The sequence below is a fragment of the Salvia splendens genome, chromosome 1 (genome assembly GCF_004379255.2).
Source record: "Salvia splendens isolate huo1 chromosome 1, SspV2, whole genome shotgun sequence".
Lineage (NCBI taxonomy): Eukaryota > Viridiplantae > Streptophyta > Magnoliopsida > Lamiales > Lamiaceae > Salvia > Salvia splendens.
The window spans coordinates 38,647,704-38,673,660 of record NC_056032.1 but is presented as its reverse complement, the minus strand read 5'-3'; the positions used below and the strand labels follow the sequence as shown (position 1 = coordinate 38,673,660).

General features: G+C 37.4%; 5 protein-coding genes across 5 annotated transcripts; 2 read left to right on the top strand and 3 right to left on the bottom strand.

Annotated features, from left to right (window-relative positions):
* Positions 1 to 651: 651 nt before the first annotated feature.
* LOC121800019 lies at positions 652 to 2,564 on the top strand. The gene is made up of 3 exons (XM_042199563.1): positions 652 to 976; positions 1,615 to 1,761; positions 2,258 to 2,564. The coding sequence occupies exons 1-3, from the start codon at positions 740 to 742 to the stop codon at positions 2,399 to 2,401; spliced, it is 528 nt and encodes a 175-aa protein (XP_042055497.1). The 5' UTR covers positions 652 to 739; the 3' UTR covers positions 2,402 to 2,564.
* A 1,253-nt stretch (positions 2,565 to 3,817) lies between these two features.
* On the bottom strand, positions 3,818 to 6,961 carry LOC121800010 (cell division protein FtsY homolog, chloroplastic-like). Its single transcript, XM_042199551.1, has 11 exons — positions 6,577 to 6,961; positions 6,175 to 6,279; positions 5,999 to 6,072; positions 5,866 to 5,924; positions 5,440 to 5,477; positions 5,026 to 5,146; positions 4,876 to 4,944; positions 4,706 to 4,788; positions 4,552 to 4,620; positions 4,310 to 4,372; positions 3,818 to 4,193 (listed from the first exon to the last, which is right to left on the bottom strand). The coding sequence occupies exons 1-11, from the start codon at positions 6,898 to 6,900 to the stop codon at positions 4,080 to 4,082; spliced, it is 1,119 nt and encodes a 372-aa protein (XP_042055485.1). The 5' UTR covers positions 6,901 to 6,961; the 3' UTR covers positions 3,818 to 4,079.
* Positions 6,962 to 7,859: 898 nt separating this feature from the next.
* On the bottom strand, positions 7,860 to 11,556 carry LOC121799999 (E3 ubiquitin-protein ligase At1g63170-like). Its single transcript, XM_042199544.1, has 5 exons — positions 10,860 to 11,556; positions 10,083 to 10,202; positions 9,872 to 10,004; positions 8,643 to 8,807; positions 7,860 to 8,389 (listed from the first exon to the last, which is right to left on the bottom strand). Exons 1-5 carry the CDS (start codon positions 11,417 to 11,419, stop codon positions 8,213 to 8,215), a joined length of 1,155 nt encoding a protein of 384 aa, XP_042055478.1. The 5' UTR covers positions 11,420 to 11,556; the 3' UTR covers positions 7,860 to 8,212.
* Positions 11,557 to 18,433: 6,877 nt separating this feature from the next.
* On the top strand, positions 18,434 to 21,278 carry LOC121786260. Its single transcript, XM_042184894.1, has 2 exons — positions 18,434 to 19,279; positions 20,928 to 21,278. The coding sequence occupies exons 1-2, from the start codon at positions 18,434 to 18,436 to the stop codon at positions 21,276 to 21,278; spliced, it is 1,197 nt and encodes a 398-aa protein (XP_042040828.1).
* Positions 20,607 to 25,649, bottom strand: LOC121749883 (shaggy-related protein kinase alpha-like). Its single transcript, XM_042144513.1, has 13 exons — positions 25,309 to 25,649; positions 24,550 to 24,789; positions 24,372 to 24,464; positions 24,214 to 24,273; positions 23,864 to 24,136; positions 23,688 to 23,762; positions 22,990 to 23,046; positions 22,763 to 22,903; positions 22,625 to 22,675; positions 22,452 to 22,547; positions 22,256 to 22,339; positions 22,059 to 22,161; positions 20,607 to 21,977 (listed from the first exon to the last, which is right to left on the bottom strand). Exons 1-13 carry the CDS (start codon positions 25,366 to 25,368, stop codon positions 21,907 to 21,909), a joined length of 1,404 nt encoding a protein of 467 aa, XP_042000447.1. The 5' UTR covers positions 25,369 to 25,649; the 3' UTR covers positions 20,607 to 21,906.
* Positions 25,650 to 25,957: the final 308 nt, after the last annotated feature.

Genomic DNA, 25,957 nt, shown 5'->3' with positions numbered 1-25,957 from the left:
CTCAAAAGCATCTAGAGTGGCCGCTCCAATACAGAATAAACAACAATCCACACGTGTAAAGTACCAATTTAATCTGAGTTAAAAAAATGTAACTAAAAATATCACTGTTACTACAAAAGCTAAACTAGAACAACCTTGTTCTATCTCAACAAATGCAAATTCTGTACAGGAAGAGAAAAATTAAAAGGCCCAAAAGCAAATCCCAACAATGAGTGCTCGGAATTGCCGATTACCTGAAAGCAATTAAGCAGGGGCGGATCTAGTAAGGTGTTAGGAGGGTGCCCCACCTCAAATTTTTTTCTCCATATATATATATATATATATTGTCTATTATAAAATTTATTTTTTAAAATTTTTCATTAAATATCTCTTAAATTCTTAAATTTTCTTTATAGGTATATTTTCCCCCTTCCTTACAGATTCCTGGCTCCGCCCCTGCAATTAAGATTCGGCCCTCCTTATCGGTGATTGGGTCATTTAATCGAGGGCGAATGAAGTATATTTGTCATTATAAATCTAAATGCCTTTTTAGGACCATATCAGTAGTGAGAAAATATAGTCCTAATTAACAAGAAATGTAAATGCTCTTTTAGCTGTAGGACTATTTTCATAATAAAAAAATTCATTAAAATGAAACGAGCAGAATACTTACCAATGTGCAAACATAATAGGCCAATCGTACACAGGTTGAAAGTGGTTGGTTGGAAGGAATTGAGAGACAGAGCGAAGGAGGGAGAGAATGAGCACAATAAAAGAATCTCCGGCGGTGGCAGCTGCCTCAGTCTCTAGTGATGTACCAACAGAATACTGCGAAGCAATCGCTGAATTTTTGAAGCGTATGGGAGTCGCTCTAACAATCAAACCACAGCACAACGTTGACGACTCTTTCTCCAACCTTATAGGAGGAGGACTTAAGGTTACCTCTGTCGAAAGGGGAAAAATCTCCTGCTTTCTCCATGTCAAAGCTCCAATTTTGGTAATCCTTTCTGCCGATTTGTCTGAATCTATAGCACTTTACTATTTGGTATAGTTTTTTGATCGATTCTCGGATTTTCTGTATGGTTATCTCAGCGGGTCTCCAAATTCAAGGGATTTGTCCATAGTTACAGCAACTTAATTGGGAAATTGGGGAAAAACTAATTGGGATGAAATGTTAGGCCCATATTAGGTTTTAGTTTTCCTCTGATGCTTTTGGAGAGGGAATGAATTTACTTGATCTTGTAATTTTTACCATCATATTTTTGCTGACAAATTAGTTTTTCTAACCTCATCAGTAAAGGGCTTGGTCGTTAACGCATCTGCTAAACGAGATGGTTGCTAGTATTTAAAACGATAGTGATTGACTAGTTAAGAGCTACTATGAGCTAGATATGGTTACTTAGAAATGACCATCGCTCAGCTCATGTAATATGGAATTCTCAGCTAATAAATTTGGCAGCCTGGCTTGTGCAAGTGATTTGATGGTTATCTGTAAGCTAATTTCTTGAAATTCATCATTCTAGCTTATTTTGTTTCATGTTGTAAATAAGGCGTGAATGTGGATCGTTTTGACAAGTCCAGCTAATTTTTGTGACTTTATCCCACTTGACTGAAATATCCTGGTTGGATGCACAGAATTCTTATGGTGGAATGCATGGAGGTGCAGTTGGGGCTGTTGCTGAGAGGGTTGCCATTGCTTGTGCTAGAACAGTCGTTGGAGACGACAAAGATCTCTTCCTTGGAGAACTTGGCCTCTCATATCTCTCTGCTGCTCCACATAATGTGAGTTCTTAAGGATATAAATACGAATGCTCATTTTACTATGGCACTAGTTTTTGAAATACGTTGGCACTGAAAGGTGTGGAAAGGATAAAAAGATGATAGTACTTTTTTAGTCTTCTACGTGGCTGTTCAGTTTATTAGATAAAACAATCATGAGATGTAGTCTAGGATTGAGTTGTGAGATTATTTTAGTTGGAGATGGTGGCTATGACTAATTATCACATGATTATCCATTTAGGATTGTGTTGTGAGATTCAATCCCATGAACATGTATTGATCTCCTCCATGTTCTTGTAGTTGATTTTACCTGCAATTGCAATAGTATCTCATTTCCGTTTGACTGAATGTGAACATTACACTCCAAGATTTGTCTAAGAGTGGTGAAACTATTAGGTAACTTCCACCCAGGAACCTCCAGTAGTTTGAAGTCTCACAATCAGCATCTTTAACATAATTGGATCTGTCTTCTTCAGCTGACTCGTGACTCATATCACAGGCTGAAGTAATCATTGATGGGAATGTAGTGAGGAGTGGGAGAAACATAACAGTGGTTGCAGTTAATTTCCGCCTAAAGGATTCAGGGCGGCTGGCATTCTTGACTCGAGCCACATTCTACAATATGCCCATGTCGAGTTTGTGAGATTATTAATCCCATACTCTACTTAATGGGGCATTGTTAATGTAGTATACATTCGATTAGATATACTAGCAAAGCGGAAGGGGTATGTGTTTATAGTACTTTGTTTGATGGAACACAACCATGGTTTATTTTATGATCCATGCTCAAGAATTTTCATATCTCAGACCTGCTTTTGAACATGCTTCTATGATGGAGTAGTATTTAAATGACATTCATTTTAGTGACGTTAAAGACATACTCCCTCCGTCCACGGAAAATAGAGCTATTCCATTTTTATCTCTCGTTTTGGAAAAATGATAATAAATAGTTAAAGTGGAGAGAAAGAAAAGTAAGAGAGAAAATAATATAGACAAGTCAAAACGAGGGATAAAAATGGAATAGCCTTATTTTTCGTGGACGGATGGAGTATTTAATTGTAATTCAGGAATAGGTCCTTCTCTTGAAGACATTTTTACAGTTAGTATATAGTATGCTACGTCTTAACTACATGAATATTAATGTCACATGATCACCTACAAACATCGTCCATTGTATATATCGATTGCCAAATCCGTTAGTAAGCCGACGGTGGATGCATGCCGACGACGATTTGTTGATGACATCGCACCAACGTATGTCACCTCCGATAATATTCGTTGTGACCATAAAATTTGGTAAGTTTTTACCGATGATGTTTTCAACAACGGATTTTCTAGATTACCGATGGGAAAATATGTTGTTAAACTAAGTTTTTGGTAGTATCCCAAATGATTTTTGGTAGTATCCCAAATGAAATTATAATCTACCAAATAATCTGGTGAGGTTGACTGGTCATTTCAACTGCCAAACTTCGAAGGTGCATCATAAATTAAACTTTTTTTCAAAATTGAGATTTTTTTGAAGTAAAAAGCGTGAATTAAGGACCATTTATTAAGAAATGCTAAAAGTTAGACACACATATAATACTCCAAAAAGTTAGTACTATATTAAACTTGTTTTCCAATATATGGTGTGTAAACTATGTTTCTATTTTTGAGCCGGAATTTTCTCGTAATCTTGGAAGTTAAATGCATATATGATAGCTAAAGTGTATGTCATGGAATCGATAACTTTTATAAAATTATACTAGCATGTAATAGATAATGCAGGACATTACACAACAAAATACTAGTACCTCTTTCAAATGTTTAAATCTACATTTATTTATCTGATGTATACTAATAACACTTCGGATCATATATAACCTCCATGCCCACAATTTCTACAATATATCTCACATACATTTATTTGCAACGTTTCAAAGCTTGTGCTAAAATTGCAAAAGTAGTACATTAAAACTTTATTATTATATTTCAAGCAAGAATATAAATGCTGCGCAATTTGAAAACTTCAAATTTTCATTTTCAGTTCCACATAAGCAGTGCAACCAGAACTCAGTTTCCAGAATAAATTGAATTGGTAGAAAGATAATATACTTCTACTTCTCTAAGATTAATCAAGCTATCCATTTATTCAAACAATCATAAGATAATCTTTGCCGGAAACCCTTTTAATCCGATCCCAAGTTGATCCATTTGCAGGATTCACAAATCTACAACGAAAGAAGACCCCAAAACTCGATCTAAAGATACAAGTGCCAGTTGTCGAGACTACCTTCTTTAAAGACCACATAAATTTGCAGTCTCTCGCTGACAAAATTTCATGGAAATATTGCGTTGACGAATGCCTCAGCATCAAATGGTTGGAGATCTTCCACGCCTTCTCCGACACCAACAAACTTCACAGGTATTCCGAGTTCATCAACTACACTCACCTATGAGCCCAATACATTAAACAAACGAACATCAGCTTACGTTACTAGTGACTTGGACAAAACGTACAAGAAATTCATTCAAAAGAATGCAAACCTAATGTCGATGAAAAACTTACCACACAGCCACCTCTTGCTGAGCCATCAAGTTTGGTCAAAATCAGACCAGTAATTCCTACAACCTGGCATTCAAGTGTTTGGTGAAATAAGCTCTTGTGATATTACTTCTTAAACAACGATCTTATACGTACGTTGTTGGAGTTTATATGTTGTCTAAAGTAAGCGTAGCTAAACACACTCTAAGTTCAACTAATAAAAAATCTATCAGAAAAATGCCCATTAGTAAAGGGAGATGTATTACGTCGTTGAATTCTCTTGCTTGTGGAAGCATGTTTAAACCAGTTGTTCCGTCCAGCACTTGCAGGATTTCCTGCCAAAATCGAGAAATCACGGTTATAACATATTTTTTGCATCACAAAAGTCTCAAGGACTAAATAAACGAGGAGGGTGCTAACATTAGGTGCACCGGGAACAACTTTTCCAATAGCTTTCTTGCACGCGATCAATTCTTCCATAAGGCTGTAATTAGTGTGCAAACCTGTCCATTACGGATAAGCAATATCATCTTAATAAGAGCTTCGCACCAAGTGTAGGGCATCAGGTGAAACTAGGCAGTCAATCTTACGTCCAGAGGTGTCGCACAGAACAAGATCGTAACCTTCTAGCTTACCCCTTTTAACAGCCTGTGAAAGAACTACTCATGAAAACTTCAAGATCATTTGTTGGAATACCACTGCATCGATAAAATTTCAACTGTAGACAGGTACTCGATTACCTGTAGCTGCCTTTGCATTTTCATTTCCAGCTACGACGATCTCACAACCCGTTCTTTGAGCCCATATCTCCAATTGATCGCTTGCAGCTGCTCTAAATGTGTCTCCTGCAGCCAACAATACCTGCCATTTTTTGGAAAGTACCCGATGGAATGAGAGATAGTTTTTATCCAAGTTTGAATATAATTAAGTAGCACATACGACTAGCTCAACGCATTTTTCTACAAAAAAATTCCTCGAAGAGAAAACAACTAAGGCGTCTTAGAAGCATACTCGGTACTCCATCACATGAATTATACGCACATATGGAGTCACTTCAAAAATCAACAGTTATTGACCAAAGCATTTGATGACATTACGAGTTATTGATCTGATAGCAACAAGAAAATTATCAACTAAGAAAATTATCAACTCACTTTGGTCCCTTCATTTTTAAATCTATTGGCCAGCTTTCCTGCATCAAGAAAACAATCGAAGCTCGATATTATTTATCAATGGTAGAGAATCGTCAGAAAAACAACAGACTTGCAATGGATAGCACCATAAAAGTTATACAGAAGTCATTCTAGAACGACGAAAATAGCACGCCATAGACACAAGGGTGCCCCATCGATATTAAGCAACGCAATGGCTAGTCATTTAACATAGAAATCAGGGCAAGAAATTCTCCCCGGCCACCAACCAACGAGCACAAACAGGATAATTGACTACGACTGCGGTCACAAACTAACCATCAAGATTTAATCCTAACTCCATGTGCAAATAAGGGAAAAGGAGGAACGCATTTTGAAAGCAGAAAAATTGTTTTCACAGCATGAACATGATATTTTGATAAAACTTACCAAGAGATGTAGTTTTACCACCTCCATTGACACCAACTATCATGACAACAGCTGGTTTCCTAATTAAAATCATATGTTAGCCACCTATTACAGAGTTTCAGTATGAGCATTGTTATTTGAACTAGCTTCTGACCTGAAGCCCAACTTCAACTCAGTTTTAAGTCCCTTTGCCGTCAACAAATTCAATATACTCTTCTTTAAAGCATCCTATAAATCACAGAGGCAAGTCTACTTAATGTGAATGCATTGAGAAACATAACATTAGTGATCATTCTGACTAATGTGAATATAAATCTGGAAAATGATTACTTTGATTTCTGGCCCCGACTTGAGCTTGCCAGCGTATATATCGTCCCTTAAGCTATCAACGATCTTTACAGTAATCCGGGGTCCAAAATCAGCCACTAACAACACCTACACCTCAAAACAGGAAAGATGTCAATATTCCATACACCCACATAGAAATAATAGAACAAAAATATCAATAATAGAAATCTAAAAACGTGCAGAAATCACATTTTCTACATGACAACAAATGCTCATTCAAGTATAGATAGATAGATAAGATAGATAACTACCCCAAAAATGTGCAAGGAATATTGGTAATTTCAAAATCATAATGTTAACAAAATTGGGGGTGGTTGAGCTCCCCCTAATTCCACGACTAGTTATTAACGGAATTGAATTAAGAAGAAAGGTAGAATCTTGGACCTCTTCGAGTTCATCTAAAACCCTGTCGGTGTCGGAGAGATTCCAGTAGAGCAGAAGCTCATCAACAACAGCTAAATTGTCTCTAGTTTTAGAGAATCCAGAAAAGATTTTCTCGACATCGCTCTTGGCTTTTTCTTTGATTAAGCGGCCGAGTTTGGTGAAGAAGCCGGCGTCTCCCGCCGAGCATTTGAAGCGGGAGGCTCTGGAAGAGAAAGCATATTGCTGGTCAGATGGAAAGTGGAGGAGAGTGGCGGAGGAAGTGGCCCGAGGCGGTGGGAGAAAAGGTTTCGAGGGGAGGGACGAGAGCCCAGAAGGAGATGACATTCTTGATTTTCTGGCTTGGTGATAACAGACTGGATAGAGTTACAACTTCACAATCATACGTCGTCGTATGCTCTTTCAAATGAAATAGACCCAAGAAATATGACTACAAGGTTATGCATAATTAGTTCTAGTATTTTTGTTCTCTAACCTCTCTTAATAAAATTTAGTTAAAGAATTTAATTTGTCATGCAGAATTTGACAGTTAATATATATTATAGTGCTAGCCCGATAACATTATTCAACTATAATATTGTAAATAATCAAATATGAACAAAATAATATTATAATAGTATTTGTTATTTGACCAAGATAAAGCCCAACATACAATTTTTATTTTAGTTGAAGCTCCATGCTCAACTGAATACGGCTTAAAAAGAGTGTTAATTTAAAAACAATAGTGTAGACTCGTGCAATATATGAGTCCATTAGTTTAATTGTAAACAAGTCATGTTTTAATTCATCAATGAGGTTTGTAAAAGAAATAATAGTAAGTGGAAAAAATCCCTTAATTTTAAAAATTCAAAAATGTTGTAAACATTATATAAATATATTTGCTACTGTAAATATTTGAGATTTTTAAAATAAATAATATATAAAATATATGTAAAGTAATAAACCTTTAGATTTCATAAATATTTTAAAGGTTTGTTTTGGTACACATAGAATGGGATGCAATATAAAATACAAAAAATATTACTATTATATTTTAGGATAATACAATGTAAAATTTTAATATTTTCCTAAGTTGTTGTAAAATTATTTGTGTGTACATAATTTATTTTAAATTAATAAATATTTATAGATCTTTTTCAATATGAAACAATAAAATTCGACTATATAAATATCACTTGTCATTTCTCAAACTTACATTTTACTACCATTTCAGTACATTTTTTTTCTATTTTAAAGGAGTTTTAAAAGGAAAATGTAGGTACTGAGAAATCAACAGGCTTAGAATATAAAGAATAATGGCGCCTAAGGATTTACACAAAATCACCGAATGACGTCGGCGTAAATACATGGTTGTTCTCTTACAAAACACTCGCGAGAAACCAAAAAAACTGGCACTTCTTGTAGCTCACATTTATAAAATTTGGAATGGAAACTAAATGTTTCAACATTACAACATCAGTTCTGTATATTTAACAAGAAAGGGCTATGTATATATATAGTAGGTATATTCCATATACGGGAAGCTTCCGCCTCGCGACGCACCAAGGGTCGGGGCAGGGGCGAGACCACACACCAGCATCCAGGCTGCACTGTAGAATAATAATGCCCAGAGCGATGTGGTTAGCCTTTTTTTCAATGATCATGCTTCTTCACTACCACTCAAGTTGCCATTTTTGAGTATGTTGAACTTGCAAAGAGGGCATGTAGAGTTCATGTACAGCCACTTGTCTATACAAGCCACGTGAAAATGGTGGGCGCAAGGGAGCTCCCGCAGTTCAGTTCCATCATCGTAAGCACAGAGGCAAATGCAGCATTCCTGCAATCCCAATGCAAGATTAGTCAGAATCAGATGCATTCCAATTTAATGTAGAATAGAAAAGGCAAATCTCAATCACCCCTAAATATATACCGAGGTAAATACTGGTGAGTGGTGACCAATAGCAACTACTGTACAGACACATAAAACTATGCTTAAGTGGACTTATGCCATGATATGATAGGAGATATCTCGTCGATCTGGATTGAAAAAGTAACAATACAGAAAGTATAAACAGTATAGGTGGACATACAGCATCGTCCAGAGGAAGGGCATGCTCTATGGGTGAGTCAGTGTCACATTCTGTCATTATTCCACCAAATGATCCTTGAATTTCACCACTTCGCTTCTCAAAATCATCGATTCTACGAAATAAGTATTTAGGTAGTCTCTCAATGTCATCCTTAGTAGCTCCTTCCTGTAACACAAACAAGAAGAACACACACTTAATGGCATATACTGGCATCACCATTTTTCTCTGTTGGTTTAAATACAAGTTGGGTCATCAAACTGCCAAAGAGAACATTTTAAAGTCACATCACAATTAGCAATGGTATCAAAAGTAACAAAAAGTACAAAACACTTCAATGAAAGAAAGAACACCCTTCAGAAGCAGCTGCTGCACTGCCTAGCCTAGCCAGCCATTGCAAACTAAGTCCTGGCCATGCGGCTGATTTTACAGAAGGAGTTCTATGAAATTAACTTTTGATGTCTATTAGTATAACATAGCAGATATAACATTCCCTTCATTAGTCAGGGCAGAACTAAGTCATTAACAAGCACAAAAAGTCTAAAAGTCATTTGATATCGAGATGATAGTAGGTGATATATTATGAGGGACCACAAAATATCAACAGGCTCGATAGCAGGACAACCAGACGGGCTTAAAGTTCCTATTTTTTCCACCTCCCCACATTTTTTCCACCTCCCCTTTTCTTTATGTGTGATTTTTGGATTTTACAAATATCAGCTAGATTAGAACTGCCTGCACTTGCTAGCCATTCAGGTACACGGATAGCATTTACTGTTACAGCAACTCATAACAGTAGGTAAACTATCCTTCCCAACTTATTCAAAAAACTTTGGTGTTAGTACCATCATAAAAAATACTACTCCCTCCGTCCCATTGAAGATGACCCACTTTCCTTTTTGGTTTGTCCCAATCAAGATGACCCATTACTAAAAATGAAAACACTTTTATCTCTATTTTATACCCTCTCTCTTACTTTACTCTCTCCACCTCACACACAAAATAAAGTTGCATAAATTCCCGTGCCGCCCAAGGAAGAGGTCATCTTCCTTGGGACGGAGGGAGTACCACACAACATATGAACTGGTCACTCAAGTTAATATGTGGAAAGTTCCTTCAGTTTGTTAAACTGGTCAGGTCAAATCCTTAATTACAAGAAAGAGCAAAATCTGTTTAAAAATGGCATAACTTAACTGATTGCGGCAACTAAAAGATACTAGCATGTAACCTACCTGGTCAGCAACAGCATATAAGATTGCAATGATACAAGGTAGACAGCAGCAAACAGCAAGTCCAATAACACACGCTACAGCAACGCAAATGACAACAAAAAACACATCTACAGCCAAAAATGTTATGCACAGCCTGCATGGGGAAAAAATGAGAATTCATAAACACACTGGACATAAGCAAAACTGAAATAGCTTCAGTGCATAGACAAACCAGTAAAGCTGAGGTGCTTCACTAGTCAGACGTTGGCCACCAGCAGAAACCCAGTAGAAACCAATTATCCACCAAATGAATGAAAACATAGTATTTGCAGACTCCAGATGTTTAGCAACGCTGCCAAGAAAAATATCAGCAAGTTAACATTTTAACCATACCAGTCATTTAATTCGGATAATAAGGAGCATAAATGGTCAATGGAAAGCTTCTTGGATAATATTTCCACAATAAGACAAAGGGTGAAGGACATCAAGCTGTTAGTACCAGTAAATAATGTAATGAATAACCACTTGGCATTCTGGGGCCATTGACTCATATTAATTCTCTCCCTACTGCATTCCTTCCAACTAATTCAGGTAAATATAATAAATAAGTACTTGGTATACTATGGCCGTTGACTCAAATTAATTCTATAATTTGCTAGATTACTTCCAACTAATTCAATCAACAGAGAAGTTGCAATCACTCAGCACCTTGCCAGCAAACTTCTCTTGGTTCATCAAGCACCAACAGTTCCTCAACTGAAAATTAAAACAAGTTCTACAAAACAAAATCTAAAGCCTAATTCACAAACCTTAGATACACAATTCGACTAACTATAGTTTTTCAGGCACAGTCATCACCAAATCATAAACTGAGCTCTTGCTAATTTGTGTTGCAAATTCTTTCAAATTAGTCACAACATGCTTAACTCTGGTTAAACTAAGAACATTTCCCCCTAAATCGAACATTTTTAGAAACCCTAAAAATGGATAGCACAAAATTAAACTATACCTAGATTCGTCATCACTTTGGCGGTGATCGGAAAAATAACCGCCAGAATCCACATCATCACTTCCGGAGCTCGAATTGGAGTGATTCCTCGCATGCCCTAATTGAGGTCCGTCGCCCCCTTCCAAATTCCGCTCCGAATACCTCTTCGTATACTCCCAACAAACACACACTGCGTGAAGAACGCACTGCAGCGCATAGCCCACGGTCCAGAGCCTCAGCGGCATCGAAGGCGTCTCGTCCCGGCTCATAATCAGCACCGAAATTGAGACGACAACGAAGGCGATGTTCCAAACGAGGTCTAAAATGACAATCGGCTTAGAGTAAGCCCAATCACTCTGCCGCTCCTCGATTTGATCAGCGGCCGCTTCTCGGACGCGAACGGAGGGCTCGCGCATGGAGAGACTCCGGCTGCTGGCGCGGCGGAGGAAGTTAGCGGCGCCGCGGAGGCTGGGTGCGCGCCGGAGGAAGCGAGGGCGGCGGCGAGGGCGGAAGATCTGGTCGGAGAGTAACGGCGTTGGATCGACGGAGGCGGGGGGCGGAGATTCGGCGCTAGAAGACATCGTTTTATTGGCCGGAGAGCGGGAGAGGAGTGCGACGATGTTTCTTGATTGGAATTTTGTTTGAACGTTGTAATGACGCTGGATTGATCGGACGGTCAGAGATGAAGATCTGATGCGAGTGCGTGAGAGATTTCGAGAATTTATTTTTATCGGTTTGAATGTGATTTTCTTGATTAGTGCTGATAAACATGTATTAACAAAATGAATAAAGATAAATTAACAAAAATCGTATATACAAAATGCCCTTAAATTTTAAACCGGTTTTTATTTAAACCGATTTTCTTATAAATTACTTATTCCTTTACTTGATTACCCTTTATGTTATATTTGTTAAGTTAAATCCCTACCAAATTACGTGATTATATATGGAAATAGGAAAAATACGAATAAACAATGCAACAAAATGGAGCCATTTATTTAGAGAAATTTCATAAATTGAAGTATACTAATAAATTTTGGTGGCCGATTTTAATAGTGTTGTATCTAATTGTTTTTTACTAGTCATTTTATTCCATCTACTTGTAATTATAGCTTAGGGTCTGATTTTTTAAATTGCACTTAAGCAATTCAAAAATAGATTGGAAATATAATTATTTAATAATTTTAAATTAATTTCTTATATAAATTTATGTTTACAAAAAAATATATTATTTGATGCGAATATGGAATAGCTATGATTATTTAAAATTTTTAAAATGATTTAACTTACAATTTAGAATTTTACAGTAATAAAATAATTAAATATGAACAATTATGATTATTTAAAATTTTAAAAATCATTTAATAATAAGATAACTGTATATGAATAACTATGATTATTTCGATTGATGTGAATGACTGTGATTATTTTATTTGATGATAACATTAAGAAAGTAAGTGTATATATCCATGTAGTCGTTTTTATAACTTGGAATTTTAAAATTTATTTAATGATGAAAAAATTGATGTGAATGACTATGATTAGTTTGTTTGATGATAACACTAATAAAGTAAGTGTATATGCATGTAGTCGTTTTATAACCTGGAATTTTAAAATTTATTTAACAATAAATAATTGGATGTCAATGACTATGATTATTTCGTTTGATGTTAACACTAAGAAAGTAAGTATTTATATGCATGTAGTAATTTTTATAATTTAAAATTTTAGAAATTATTTAATAGTAAAATAATCCAAATTTGAATGAGTATGATTAAATTGTTGGATAATAACACTAAGAAATTAAGTCTATATGCATGTAGTTGTTGGATGATAACACTAATAAATTAAGTATATAATCATGTAGGAATAGTTATTTGTTAGTAACTTGAAATTGTAAAAATTATTTATAATAAAATAAATGGACATGAACGACTATGATTATTTTGTTTGATGGTAGCACTAAGAACCATTTTTATAATTTAGAAATTAATTAATAATAAAATAAAATGGATGTGAAATATATTATTATTTCGTGGGATGATAACACTAAAAAATTAAGTATATATGCATGTATTCAGTTTCATAACATAGAATTGTAAAATTATTTAATAATAAAATAATTTGATGTGAATGATTATGATTATTTTGTTCGATGGTAACACAAAGAAATTAAGTATATATCCATGTAGTCATTTTTATAAAATTTTCAATAACAAATAATTGGATGTAAATGACTATGAATAAAGTTTTAGATAATAACACGAAGAAATTAAGTATATATGCATGTAGTTGTTTTTATAACTTAAAATTAAGAATTGTTTATTAATAGTAATAACTAGATGCGAATATATTATTAGTATTTCGTTGGATAATAACACTAAGAACTTATGTATATAATTATGTAGTCATTTTTATAACTTGAAATTTTAAAAATTATAATAATAAAATAATTAGATGTGAAGACTATGATTATTTCATTTGATGTTAGCACAAAGAAATCAACTATATATGCATGTATTTTAATTCATATTTAGAAATTAAAAAATGACTTAATAATAAAATAATTGGATGTGAATGACTATAATTAAATTGTTGGATTATGACACTTAGAAATTATGTATATAGGCATATAGCCATTTGTAAGTTAAAATTTTAAGAATTATTATTTAATAATAAAAATTAGATACAAAATACTAATATTTTTTATTTGGATGATTAACACTAAAAATTACGTATACATGATGCAGTCTTTTTTATTAGTAGAAAAAATTATGCAATTAATGTATGTTTCTATGGAATTGATTACTAAATCCTTCATAAATGTGTAAATATAGATTACGGAAAACTTATTTTTCCTAAATGAGCATTGAAGGCTAATTATGTAATACGTTAAATTAAGTAATTATCATAAATTTATTATAAATGTAGAAATACCTAAAATATCCAATTTTGTATATACATTTTTTGTGAATTATAAGAATAAAGATAAATTAATAAAAATTGTATATACAAAATGCCCTCAAATTTTAAACCGGTTTTTATTTAAACTGGTTATCTCATTAACTATTATTTCAATACCAAATTACCCTTTTATTATATTTGCAAGGTCAAATCACTATTAAATTACAAGAATTATATACGGTAGTATGAAATTATAAACAATCTTGGCAATTAAAACGTCGCATTATTTAGGCATTCATAAATTGAATTTCTTCACTTGTAAAATTTGTGTCTAACTAATGTTATCATTTAAAATTTGGAAGTAATATCGTTAAATTTCTTAAATTTATATCTATCTATTATCATTTTAATTTACTATATCATATCTAATTTTATTTCATAATTTTTGCGAGAAAATGTAGAGGATAAAAAAATGATTATTCATCAATAAGTTATTCCATAGTAAAGAGAAAGTAATAATAATGATGATTATGATGATAATAATAATAATAATAATAATAATAATAATAATAATAATAATAATAATAATAATAAATAACTGAACAAGAATGACAATTATTATTTTAAATTATGTTTTTATCATTATATACTGTAATACTAAACTAGCTTCGTTTAAAGGTTTTTGAGTGAAAGTATAGATATACAAGGAAATCGACTTAATTATCATCAGTTAGTTAGGTGAGAATGCTAAAATAATAAGTATTTTATATAAATATAGTCATTTTTCTAATTTATAATTTGAGAATTTTGAAAATTAAATAATTGTACGCATACCATAATCATTTTAATTTATTTGTTTCCACTTATTATATATCATATCAAATTTTATTTCATATTTGCATGAAGATGTTGAATATAAAAAGATCAACTTAATGATCATTAATTAATTGGCTGATATCACTAAGAAAATTTAGGTTTATGTAGATATAGTCGTTTTTATAATTTAAATTAGAGTAATTATTATCACTTAACTGTTATAATTATTTATAATTAAACAATTAGAGTCAAATAACTATTATCAATTTAACTGTTAAATGTTATAGCTAATTTCGTATTAAGAATTTTGCGGGGAAGTTGTAAAGTATACAAGGAAATCGACGTAATGATCAACAATTAGTTGGGTGATAACATTGAGAAATTAAGTATATATACATATAGCTTATAATTTATAATATAAAAAAATTATTTAATAATAAATATTTGAATGAGAATGACTATTATCAATATTTAATTTAATTTTTAATATAATTTTTAAAATCCTAAGTTATAAAAAGGACTATAAGTTATCTTGGATGATAACACTAAGAAATACATACATATAGTCATTTTTATAACTTAAGATTGTCAGAATTATTTAGAAATAAAAAAATTGAAAGCGAATGACAATTATTATTTTATTTAATGATAACACTAAAAAATTATATATGCATATAAATATATCTAGGGTAGTGATATATATAATTTTAAGAATTATATTATAATTGAGAAATGAAGTATGTACACATGTAGTCTTTTTTATAGCTAAGAATTTTTATAGATTATTTTATAATAAAATAATTTGATTCGAACGACTATGAATATTTCGTGGGATGGTAACACTAAGAAATTAAGTATATATACATGTACTGCTTTTTATAACTTCAGAATTTTAAAAATTATTTAACAATAAGTAATTCAATGGGTATGTCCCTTCGTGACATACCCATAGCCTAGCCACAAACTCCTCCTGCCACATCATCAACACTAAAAATCCTCCTGCCACATCATCAAATCAAGCAAATAGCCCAGCCATAGCCTAGCCACATCACTCGAAATTATATAAAACAAATAATTAACAATCACACAAAATACGGAATTAAATTTACGACGCAGGTACGAGAAAATTTAATAATATTATTAAAATTTAAAAAGTACATTAATTAAAAAAATTACATAATTAAAAAAAAAACTAACGTCGTGCAGTCCTCCGCGCCCATAACTATTCAATTAAATCCTTTTGGAGTCGAATATGAGCCTTCGTTTGGCGCATGTCGGCATGTGCTTGGAGGCGGCCGGCTTCATCGTGAGGTGCCCCACTCCGTGGCTTGGACCGGCTTCATTATCGTCGTTGGTCAAACTAGTCAGTTGTACACCTTCATCTTCGACAATCATGTTGTGCATGATAATACAGACGTACATTATATCAGCAATGCAGTCGACATGCCACAAACGCGTTGGACCCCTAACTGCCGCCCATCGAGACTGGAGCACACCAAAGGCGCGCTCCACGTCCTTGCGCGCCCACTCCTGTCGTGCCGCAAAGTAGGCCTTCCTCTCATCTGATGCGCATCGGATCGTCTTCACAAAGACGGGCCACCTAGGGTATATCCCATCCGCCAAGTAGTAGCCCATATCATGCCGCTTGCCGTTGGCGACAAAACTGATGGCCGGACCGACACCCTGGCACTGCTCGTTGAAAAGTGGCGACGAGTTGAGGACGTTGAGGTCGTTGTTCGAACAGGCTATCCCAAAATACGCATGCCAAATCCGAAGCCGGTAATCAGCTACGGCCTCGAGGATCATCGTGGGATTCTTTCCCTTGTAGCCGGTCGTGTAGAACCCCTTCCAGGAAGCGGGACAGTTCTTCCACTCCCAATGCATACAATCTATGCTACCTAACATCCCCGGGAACCCATGCTGTTCCCCGTGCATACGCAAAAGATCCTGGCAGTCTTCGGGGTAGGGCTTCGAAGGTACTGATCACTGAATATTTCAATCACCCCCAGACAAAAATACTTCATACATTCAAGGGCAGTCATCTCACCGATGTGGAGGTACTCGTCCCACATGTCTGCCGCGCCTCCGTAGGCCAACTGCCGGATTGCCGCAGTGCACTTTTGAATAGGTGTGTGGTCGGGTCTGCCAGCCGCATCGTGCCTGAAGCGGAAATACAGATATCAATGCTCCAAAGCGTTAACAATACGCATAAACAGGGCACTGCTCATCCTAAAACGGCGCCTGAAATGGTTGGCGTTGAACCGCGGCTCCTGTGCGAAGTAGTCTTCGTATAGGCGCTGATGTGCAGCTACGTGATCACGATCAATCACTTCTCGGCGGTGGACCACTGAGCGAGGTACCGCCGGCTACAAGGCCCTCTGCATCCATCGATCAATCTCACGGTTCGTATAGGCTTCTAGCGCTTCGTTCATTATACGATCGTACTCCCCAGCATCCCCACCACTACCACCACTACTAGTTACTCATTTCTCGGTGTTGATCTTGTACAGAAATTAAGATAGAGAGTACTCGTTAAAACAAGTGGTGCGAATGAAAATGACGTGCAAAATGCGTATATATAGTGTTTCGAAAATAAAAAAATAAAAATCGGCTAGGCGATGTGCTAGGCGATCCGGACGCTGCAATAGCGCCGAGCGGATTGCCCAGCGCACCGAAATCGCCTAGCGCTAGGCGGTTTTTTATTCCGAAATTGGCAAGGCAGTTGCAATGGATCGCCTAGCGCACCGCCTAGCGCCGGCGCTCGGCTGGGCGGTGCGCTAGGCGCCATTGCGGATGGCCTTAGAGCATCTCCAATGGAGGACGTCCGGTCGGACGTCGCGACGGGAGACCGGGACGTCCGCCATTGTGGCGTTTAGGGTCGGATACGGACGTCCCGTGAGGACGTCGGGTGTCCTCGGACGTCGGCGCGACGGGCGGGTGGACGTCCGCCATTGTGGCGTCCAGTCGGACGTCCCGTTTTTAATTTTTTTTTTCGAATCATGTATGTTTTTTCCGATGAAGTTGTTAATTTTTCTCGTTCGTATTCTCGGTCAAATTTTATTTCCGTAAATGTTAATTGTTTTATTTGTAAATGTATGATTTTTTTTAATTGCGGGATGTCATAGTGGGAAGGGCGATGGGAAGGGCGGATTGTGCAGGGGATGTCCTAGTGACGTGGCAGTGGGATGGGAAGTCCTAGTGACGTGGCAGTGGGATGGGAAGTCCTAGTGACGTGGCAGGAGGTGCTTTTGGGATGTCCTAGTGGATGTCCTAAGACCATCCACAATAGGCGCCCAGCGACCGCCCAGCCGAGCGCCGGCGCTGGGCGGTTCGCTGGGCGGTCTATTGCAGCCGCCCAGCGGCTGAGTGGAGAGAGAAACCGCGCAGCGCTGGGCGGTGGCGTGGCGCTCGGCGGTCGGCTGGGCGGTCCGTTCGGCGCTATTGCAGCTCCCGGATCGCCCAGCGCACCGCCCAGCGCGAAATTTAATTTTTTTTTTCCGAAACACTATATATACGCGCTTTGCTCGGCATTTTCATTCGTACCACTTGTTTTAACGAGTACTCTCTCTATCTTAATTTCTGTTCAAGATCAACAACGCAAAATGAGTAACGCTGGTGGTAGTAGTGGTGGTAACGGAGGGGATGCTGAGGAGTACGAACGTCGTATGGCCGAGGCGTTGGACGCCTATACGACCAACGCGATAAACCAATGGATGGAAAGTGCCTTGCAGCCGGCGATACCTCGACCTCCCCCCGTGGTCCACCGCCGCAGTGTGATTGATCGGGATCACGTAGCTGCACATCAGCGCCTATACGAAGACTACTTCGCACAGGAGCCTCGGTTCACCGCCAACCTTTTCAGGCGTCGTTTTAGGATGACCAGGGACCTGTTTATGCGTATTGTCAACGCTTTGGAGTCTCGATATCTGTATTTCCGCTTCAGACACGATGCGTCTGGCAGACCCGGCCACACACCTATTCAAAAGTGCACTGCGGCAATCCGGCAGTTGGCCTACGGAGGCGCGACAGACATGTGGGACGAGTATCTCCACATCGGTGAGACGACTGCCCTGCAATGTCTGAAGAATTTCTGTCTGGGAGTGATAGAAGTATTCGGTGATCAGTATCTGCGAAAGCCTACCCCCGAAGACTGCCAAGATCTGTTGCGGATGCACGGGAGTCAGCATGGGTTCCCGGGTATGTTAGGCAGCATTGATTGTATGCATTGGGAGTGGAAGAACTGTCCCACAGCCTGGAAGGGGTTCTACACGTCCGGCTACAAGGGAAAGAATCCCACGATGATCCTGGAGGCCGTAGCTGATTACCGGCTTTGGATTTGGCACGCGTATTTTGGGATAGCTGGTTCGAACAACGACCTCAACGTCCTCAACTCGTCGCCACTTTTCAACGAGCAGTGTCAGGGCGTCGGTCCGGCCATCAGTTTTGTCGCCAACGGCAGCCAACATGATATGGGCTACTACTTGGCGGATGGGATATACCCTAGGTGGCCCGTCTTTGTGAAGACGATCCGATGCCCAGGAGATGAGAAGAAGGCCTACTTTGCGGCACGGCAGGAGTCGGCGCGCAAGGAAGTGGAGCGCGCATTTGGTGTGCTCCAGTCTCGATGGGGGGCAATTAAGGGTCCAACGCGTATGTGGGATGTCCAATGCATTGCTGACATCATGTACGCATGTATTATCATGCACAACATGATTGTCGAAGATGAAGGTGGCGAACTGACCAATTGGGTCAACGACGAAAATGAAGCCGGTCCAAGCCACGGCGTGGCCGCCCCCAACGTACGGAGTGGGGTACCTAACGATGAAGCCGGCCTCTTACAAGCACATGCCGACATGCGCCAAACGGCGGCTCATATTCGACTCCAGAAGGATTTAATTGAAGAGTTATGGGCACGGAGGATTGACCGCCGTTAGTTTTTTTTAATTATGTAATTTTTTTTAATTAATGTACTTTTTAAATTTTATTAATATTAGTGAATTTTCTCGTTTTTGTGTCGTAAATTAAATTTCGCATATTGTGTGATTGTTAATTATTTCATTTTGTATATATTTGTTAATAGTGATGTGGATATTATGTGGCTGGGCTATGGCTAGGCTATTGCTGGGTTATTTGCTTGTTTTGATGATGTGGCAGGAGGATTTTTAGTGCTGCTGATGTGGCAGTGGCTGGGCTATTGCTGGGCTATTGCTGGGCTATTCCTATTGTGGATGGTCTAATGGGATGTCCGCCCACTGGAGATGCTCTTAAGGCCAAATTAAGTGGGACCAGGAGTAGCAAAATAAGTCAAGTCAAGTGATGTAGACATGACGGCATCGATTGAAAGTGAAAGGATAAAATGGCTTATCCATGTTGGAATTACGTGATTGGTCGAGCGCCAACTCATACCTATGGAATAATTAATTTATTCTAATGAATCAAATAATGGCACGCCAAAAATCAAATAATTGGACTAAACTATAGTACTGTACTAAAAATCTACAATCCATTATAAACAAAAAAGTTCATCAATATTATACTATCCGTAAACAGAAACTATTTTCATTTCATTCCTATAAATTAGAAATTTTCTATTTTATTTCTTTAAATATGACTCATTCACCATAAATAATATTTTAATCAGATTATCTTTTCTCTTTCTTACTTTATCAATTGTGCATGTGATTTATAACGTATGTACTCCTATTACATTATACTTCCTTACCAGTTGTGTGCCTCTACAAATTAAAATTACATACTATCATAATTATAGTAATATTAATTATATTTAATTTTAATGCATGGTAATGATGTACTCCTATTACATTATACTTCATCTATCTTATTCTAACTAACCCATTATCCGTTTTTGAATGCCCATCCTAAATGACACTTTTTAAAAATAGAAATCTCACTCTTTATATTTTATTCTCTATCGGCTGAACTCATAAAACAACACAGTACAAAATCTTGTGCCAATTAAAAGATGTTCTACTTAGAGTGAGACGGAGGGAGTAGAAACTTACAAATTGAATTATTCACGAAAACACAAAAAGGGAATCTCATTCTTTTAATAGGAACAAACATTTGATAAAAAAGAACTAAATACAAGAGAGATAGATTAATAAAATGGTAAACTGCCTTAAAAGTCACGAACTTTTGCTAAATTCTTATTTTTCCCACGAACTAAAAAATTAGCGTGTAATGTCACAAACTTACCGGGTTGCTGGTATTTCCCATTTGACCCGACCCTGTAGTTTTCCGGTTGAAAACTAGCTTACGTGGCAAGCCTGAAAGATGACGTGGAGATCGCCGAAAATTCATAAAATGATGGCGTTTTCAACAATTAAAATGACGTCGTATCATGTGTAGACCCATTGTGGTGGTGAAAATTTTCCGGCAGAACCGGTGGCGGCACCGCTAGAGGAGGTGGTTGCGAAGAGGGTGGTGAGCGAGAGTGCAGCTTTGAGGGAGGGGAGATTGAGCAAGAGATTTTACAAAGATTTGGATTTGATGAATCCAACTCTGAAGCTGCCTCTGTCGCCGGCGGAGGAAGCTTCGCTGCCAGAATTTGAAGAAAGTGAGAAACGGGAAAGAGGGTGTCGGAAAAAGGAAAGCTTCGCTGCTCTGATGTTGTTGGTGGGGTTGTTTGCTTTGCAGATTGCTGATGGTAGGAGGCTTGAGAAGGACACGTTTGGTGGCGGCGGCCTTGGTGGAGGCTGAGGGCTTGGTGATGGAGGTGGCCTTGGCGGCGACGGTGGACTTTGGGGGTGGTGCTGGTGGAGGGGGCGGAGCTGGTGGTGGACTTGTGGGAGGTTCTAGTGGTGGGCTGGTGGCGGCGGTGGGCTAGGGGAGGTTCTAGTGGAGGGCTAGGTGGTGGTGGTGGTGGTGGCAAGGGAGGAGGGTTTGGTGGAAGAGGAAGAGGAAGAGAGTAGGGAGGAGCGGTAGGTTGATGATATGGCAAAGTCAACTTAAAATTTGTCATCCACGTCATCCACTCAACACACACTTAGCAGTCGCATCAGCTGAAAAAGACACGTCAGCTAGCTTCATAGTCGGAAAATCCGCCATGGGAAAACGGCGACGGATTATAAAGTTCGTGACATTACACGCCAATTTTTTAGTTCATGGAAAAAACCGGAATTTGGCAAAAGATCATGACTTTTAAAGCAGTTTACCCTTAATAAAACCATCTCTGGTTTGCAAGCATCCACATGTACAAAGCAGTCAGCACCGTTTAAGGAGGATTTCCGAGCAGCTATTCATCGTGCTTCATCAGAACCGTCTTGTCATCCACTCGATGAACTCCAATTTCTACATCACCAATCTCTTCTCCTTAGTTTTCCCGGTTTCATGAAGTTTGCTTCCTGGAATGTTCTGGAATGAGCCGTTGCAGCAGCTCGCAAGGTGCACCAGCCAGCTCTGCAAGATTAAGATCCAACAGTTAACAACCGAGAGGCGGAGAGAGCGCTCAGGGTTAAAGGGTGTAGGCGAAACACTCACCTTCTGGTGAGAAGTTGAATAGAGGAGGCAGTGGTCGCCCGTTTGGTAAGGACGCGCTCGGTGCTCTCAACTCATCAAAGAAAGGGTGTGCACAAGCCTCCAACTAAATGAAAATTGAGAGACATATTCAAGTTCTTGGAAATTGGAATGCGTGTATGTATGTATGTATTGACAAGTATTAAAGATGAAATTCTTACAGCTGTGAAACGTAAAGTTGGGGAATATTGGAGGAGCCTCGACACCAAATCCATTGCCTCAGCTGGCATTCTCCTGTTAAATACCTGTGCACGATAACTTCATCAATGGTGATTTTACATGGATTATTTGGATAGTACGTAGCTATCTGAACAGGGAAGGGTAAGAGAAAGAGCTTCCAAGTCGAGGTTCACGAACCTTGTGCCATGGGTGGGCTTTAATCTGAGGAAAATTGAACTCTGTGTAGTTTCGGTTCATGCATTTGATTTCCTCCCTCGTTGGAGTTCCCAAAACCTACACAAAATTTAACAGCTAAGGGTCCGGATGCAACGAGAGAAAAAATGTAAGGTGTAAAGAATATACAAACATACCTTGATTATTTCAACTAGCTGACCAACGCTGCTTTCCCCAGGAAAGAGAGGCTGCATGTACAGAATAACGTGATTACTAAATTTCGACTGGACCTAAGCAGAAGATGTTTCGCAGAGAAAGAATCGATGCATGCCTACCTGCCCCAAGAGTAACTCAGCCATAACACAGCCAGCCGACCACATATCAATCGCAGTTGTGTATTCTGTAGCTCCAAAGATGAGCTCGGGAGCCCTATAATACCGTGAGCAGATGTAGGAGATATTTGGTTCACCGGGTACCTGAACCAATAAACACAAATCTCAATGAGAGACCTTCAGGCATTATTGGTAAGACTTCATTCAAACTCAGCAGAGATGTTACATACCAGCATCTTTGCACTCCCAAAATCACAGATCTTAAGCTCATGTGTGGTAGGATTAACCTGTAGCATAAATTAGAAGAGAAAATGAACAACTGTTAGTTTGGCAGGAGCGTGAAAATTCACTGCAGTAGGTTAACGTGAATGATTCACGTTAACCTACTGCAGTGAATCCATAAATGAATAGAGCAGCAGAAAAGATCTTTTCTTGCATGTCACAAAATTAAATGATAATATTGAAGGTCAAATTATATTTAGAAAATTTGTCAAAAATATATTGTAAAGATATTTATAAAAAGATCTTTATTCAATTTTTTATTATTAAAGAAAGTTCTTTATTCAATTTTTAAAAAAAATAATATAAAAAATTGAAGAAGCAATTTTACTTGCATGTCACAAAATTAAGTGATAATATTTAAGGTCAAATTATATTTAGAAAATTTATCAAAAATATATTGTAAAGATATTTATAAAAAAATATGAATATATGATAAATTTATTAAAAATATATACACTTTAAGGTATTGAGGGTATTTTCGTCCAAAAAAACTTGAAAATAGTAAAAAGTACCTCAAATGATACTAACTCAAAGTTCACGGACCTAAAATGATATTTTCAAAGTTCACGGACCTAAAATGATACTTTGTCAAAGTTCGTGGACCAAAAATGATGTTCCCTCTTTGAAAAATAAAGAATAATCATACCAGTAGATTCTGTGGTTTAATGTCCCTGTGACAGACTCCAATAACTCTATGAATGTAATTAAGGGCCCGGCATATCTGCAATTTTGGATCAGAAACAACAGGAACCATGATTCGAAATTTCAACATACAAGAAACCACTCAGACGACAAATAGCTATCACAGAAAATGGAGTGTACCTGGTATACATAAAGCTGCACGTAAAAGACAGGTATGTGCTGATTCACTCTGCTGTAGTGCCTGGAAGCCCGATAAACAGTTTCTGGTACATACTCGAGAACAACATTAAGGTACACCTCATTCTTCTCCGTAGTAGAATGGAAGGAATGCTTCAGCTGCACAACGTTTGGGTGGCTAAGCAACTGCATAACCTGCAATTCCCTGTTCTTATATCTCCTATCCTGAAGCACCTTCTTTATAGCCACGGCTTCACCCGTTTCAAGGCATTTAGCCTACACCAAAAAATCATATTAGGACACCAGAATATAATGCACTGCCTCTCATAACTACTTCATTTCTTCCAAATTACCTTATAGACAACGCCAAATGAACCAGTACCAACAACTCGCTCAGCCATGTAAGACATCATCTGAGGAGAAGATATCACAAAATTATACATGCATACATACTCATATTAAACAAATGCTAACATGATCAACCACAACAAGTAAGCACAATCACAATCACCTGTTTTGGATTTCCATTCCGGCCACCAACTGAAGTCACGATTATCTGACCAGTTTCTGTCCCATTGCCACTGATGACTGTCAGCTCCACATCCTGGAAATAGCAACCAGTTCCCATGTCAACAAACTTATCTATCAAACTAACATCATTTCACAGAAAACTAGAATCGAAATATAACCTTGACACTCTCCTCGTTATCATCTCTGATTTTCATACCATTAATCTCCTTGGGAAGCTCATCGTGGCCAGGTTTGTCATGTCTATCATGATTGCTACTAGATGTGCTAGCAACAGCTTCACCTACTTTGTGCTGCTCCGGATCCCTCATACTGTTCTCTACCGCCTCTACTCCACATGGGAATCTCTGATTGAGTTCTTGATCCACCTTCACCCTCTTGATAGTGCTAGAATCCCCAACCTGAGAAAAACAGATCATCAAGCTTTAGAATTTGGCTTTTGTTTTTGTGATTCACTCCACTTGCTTTCCAAAAATCCTACAAATGCTACCAAATTCGGAGCCAATGCATCATTGATTATTCACTATAAACATCTTCAAAGATTTAACAAAGGAGACAATACAAATCGCAGCTTCAACTAAGATCCACTTAATACCAGACAGCAACAAAATCAACCGAAATCACAAGCTTTCCTGTATTTATCAAATTCTCAACTTTGGAAGAAGTCCACACGTATCAGCATATCAACTCTAAGAAAGTAAGAATGTAGTAGTAATATAATTATATACACAAGAATAACATATATGCTAAAAACGACATCGAATATAAGGACAAATCATCAAAAGCTCAAATGGAAACCACCAAAAATACAATCTATCAAATTTCCAAACATTTTCGCCAAATAATTCCAAAAATGCTTAACATTTTGATTATAACCAAAACAAAATAAAATTCATTACTGAAGAAGGAAAACTAATTACAGGATCTGAAACGGAGGAGCGGCCGGAAGTAATGCTCTTCAACCGCCGCATCATATTCATCTTATTCACCAAAAAATAAGAAATTAACAAATCCAAAAAGATGCCAGCAAAAAAGGAATCAGATGGAAATCTCTTCTTCTTCGACCTCCAATCAAATCAACCGAACAAAGAGCACAGTCCACAATACGAAATGAGAAAATGTGTTTCTCTTTTTTTTCCTCTCTCTTTCTTCCCTGCGTTCAAAACAGAAACAAAAAAAGAAAAGAGAAGAGAAGAGAGAGAAATAAAAGAGAAAGCGAAACCAAAAAGAAAAGAAATTCCGAGAAAAATAAATGCTGATAAAATCTCTCTCTCTCTCTCTTCTCGCACTCAATTAATTTCCTCCAGTCAAAGCTTCAAAGCTACTCATCTTCGTTCCGAATTCCAACCAATTTTTTTTATCTTTGATCGCTTTGACTTTGAATCTCCATTGTCGATTCCTTGTTGACGGGATCGCACGGTGTGGATTGGTGGGGGTTTTCTCAAGTGGGTTTTTTGGCCTGCATTTAATTCACAATTTTTTTTTTCAAAATTTGAAATATTAAATTAAATTATTTAGCTAGTTGGAAATTTGTAATTATACTCCTTCCGTCCTCTAAACATAAAAACT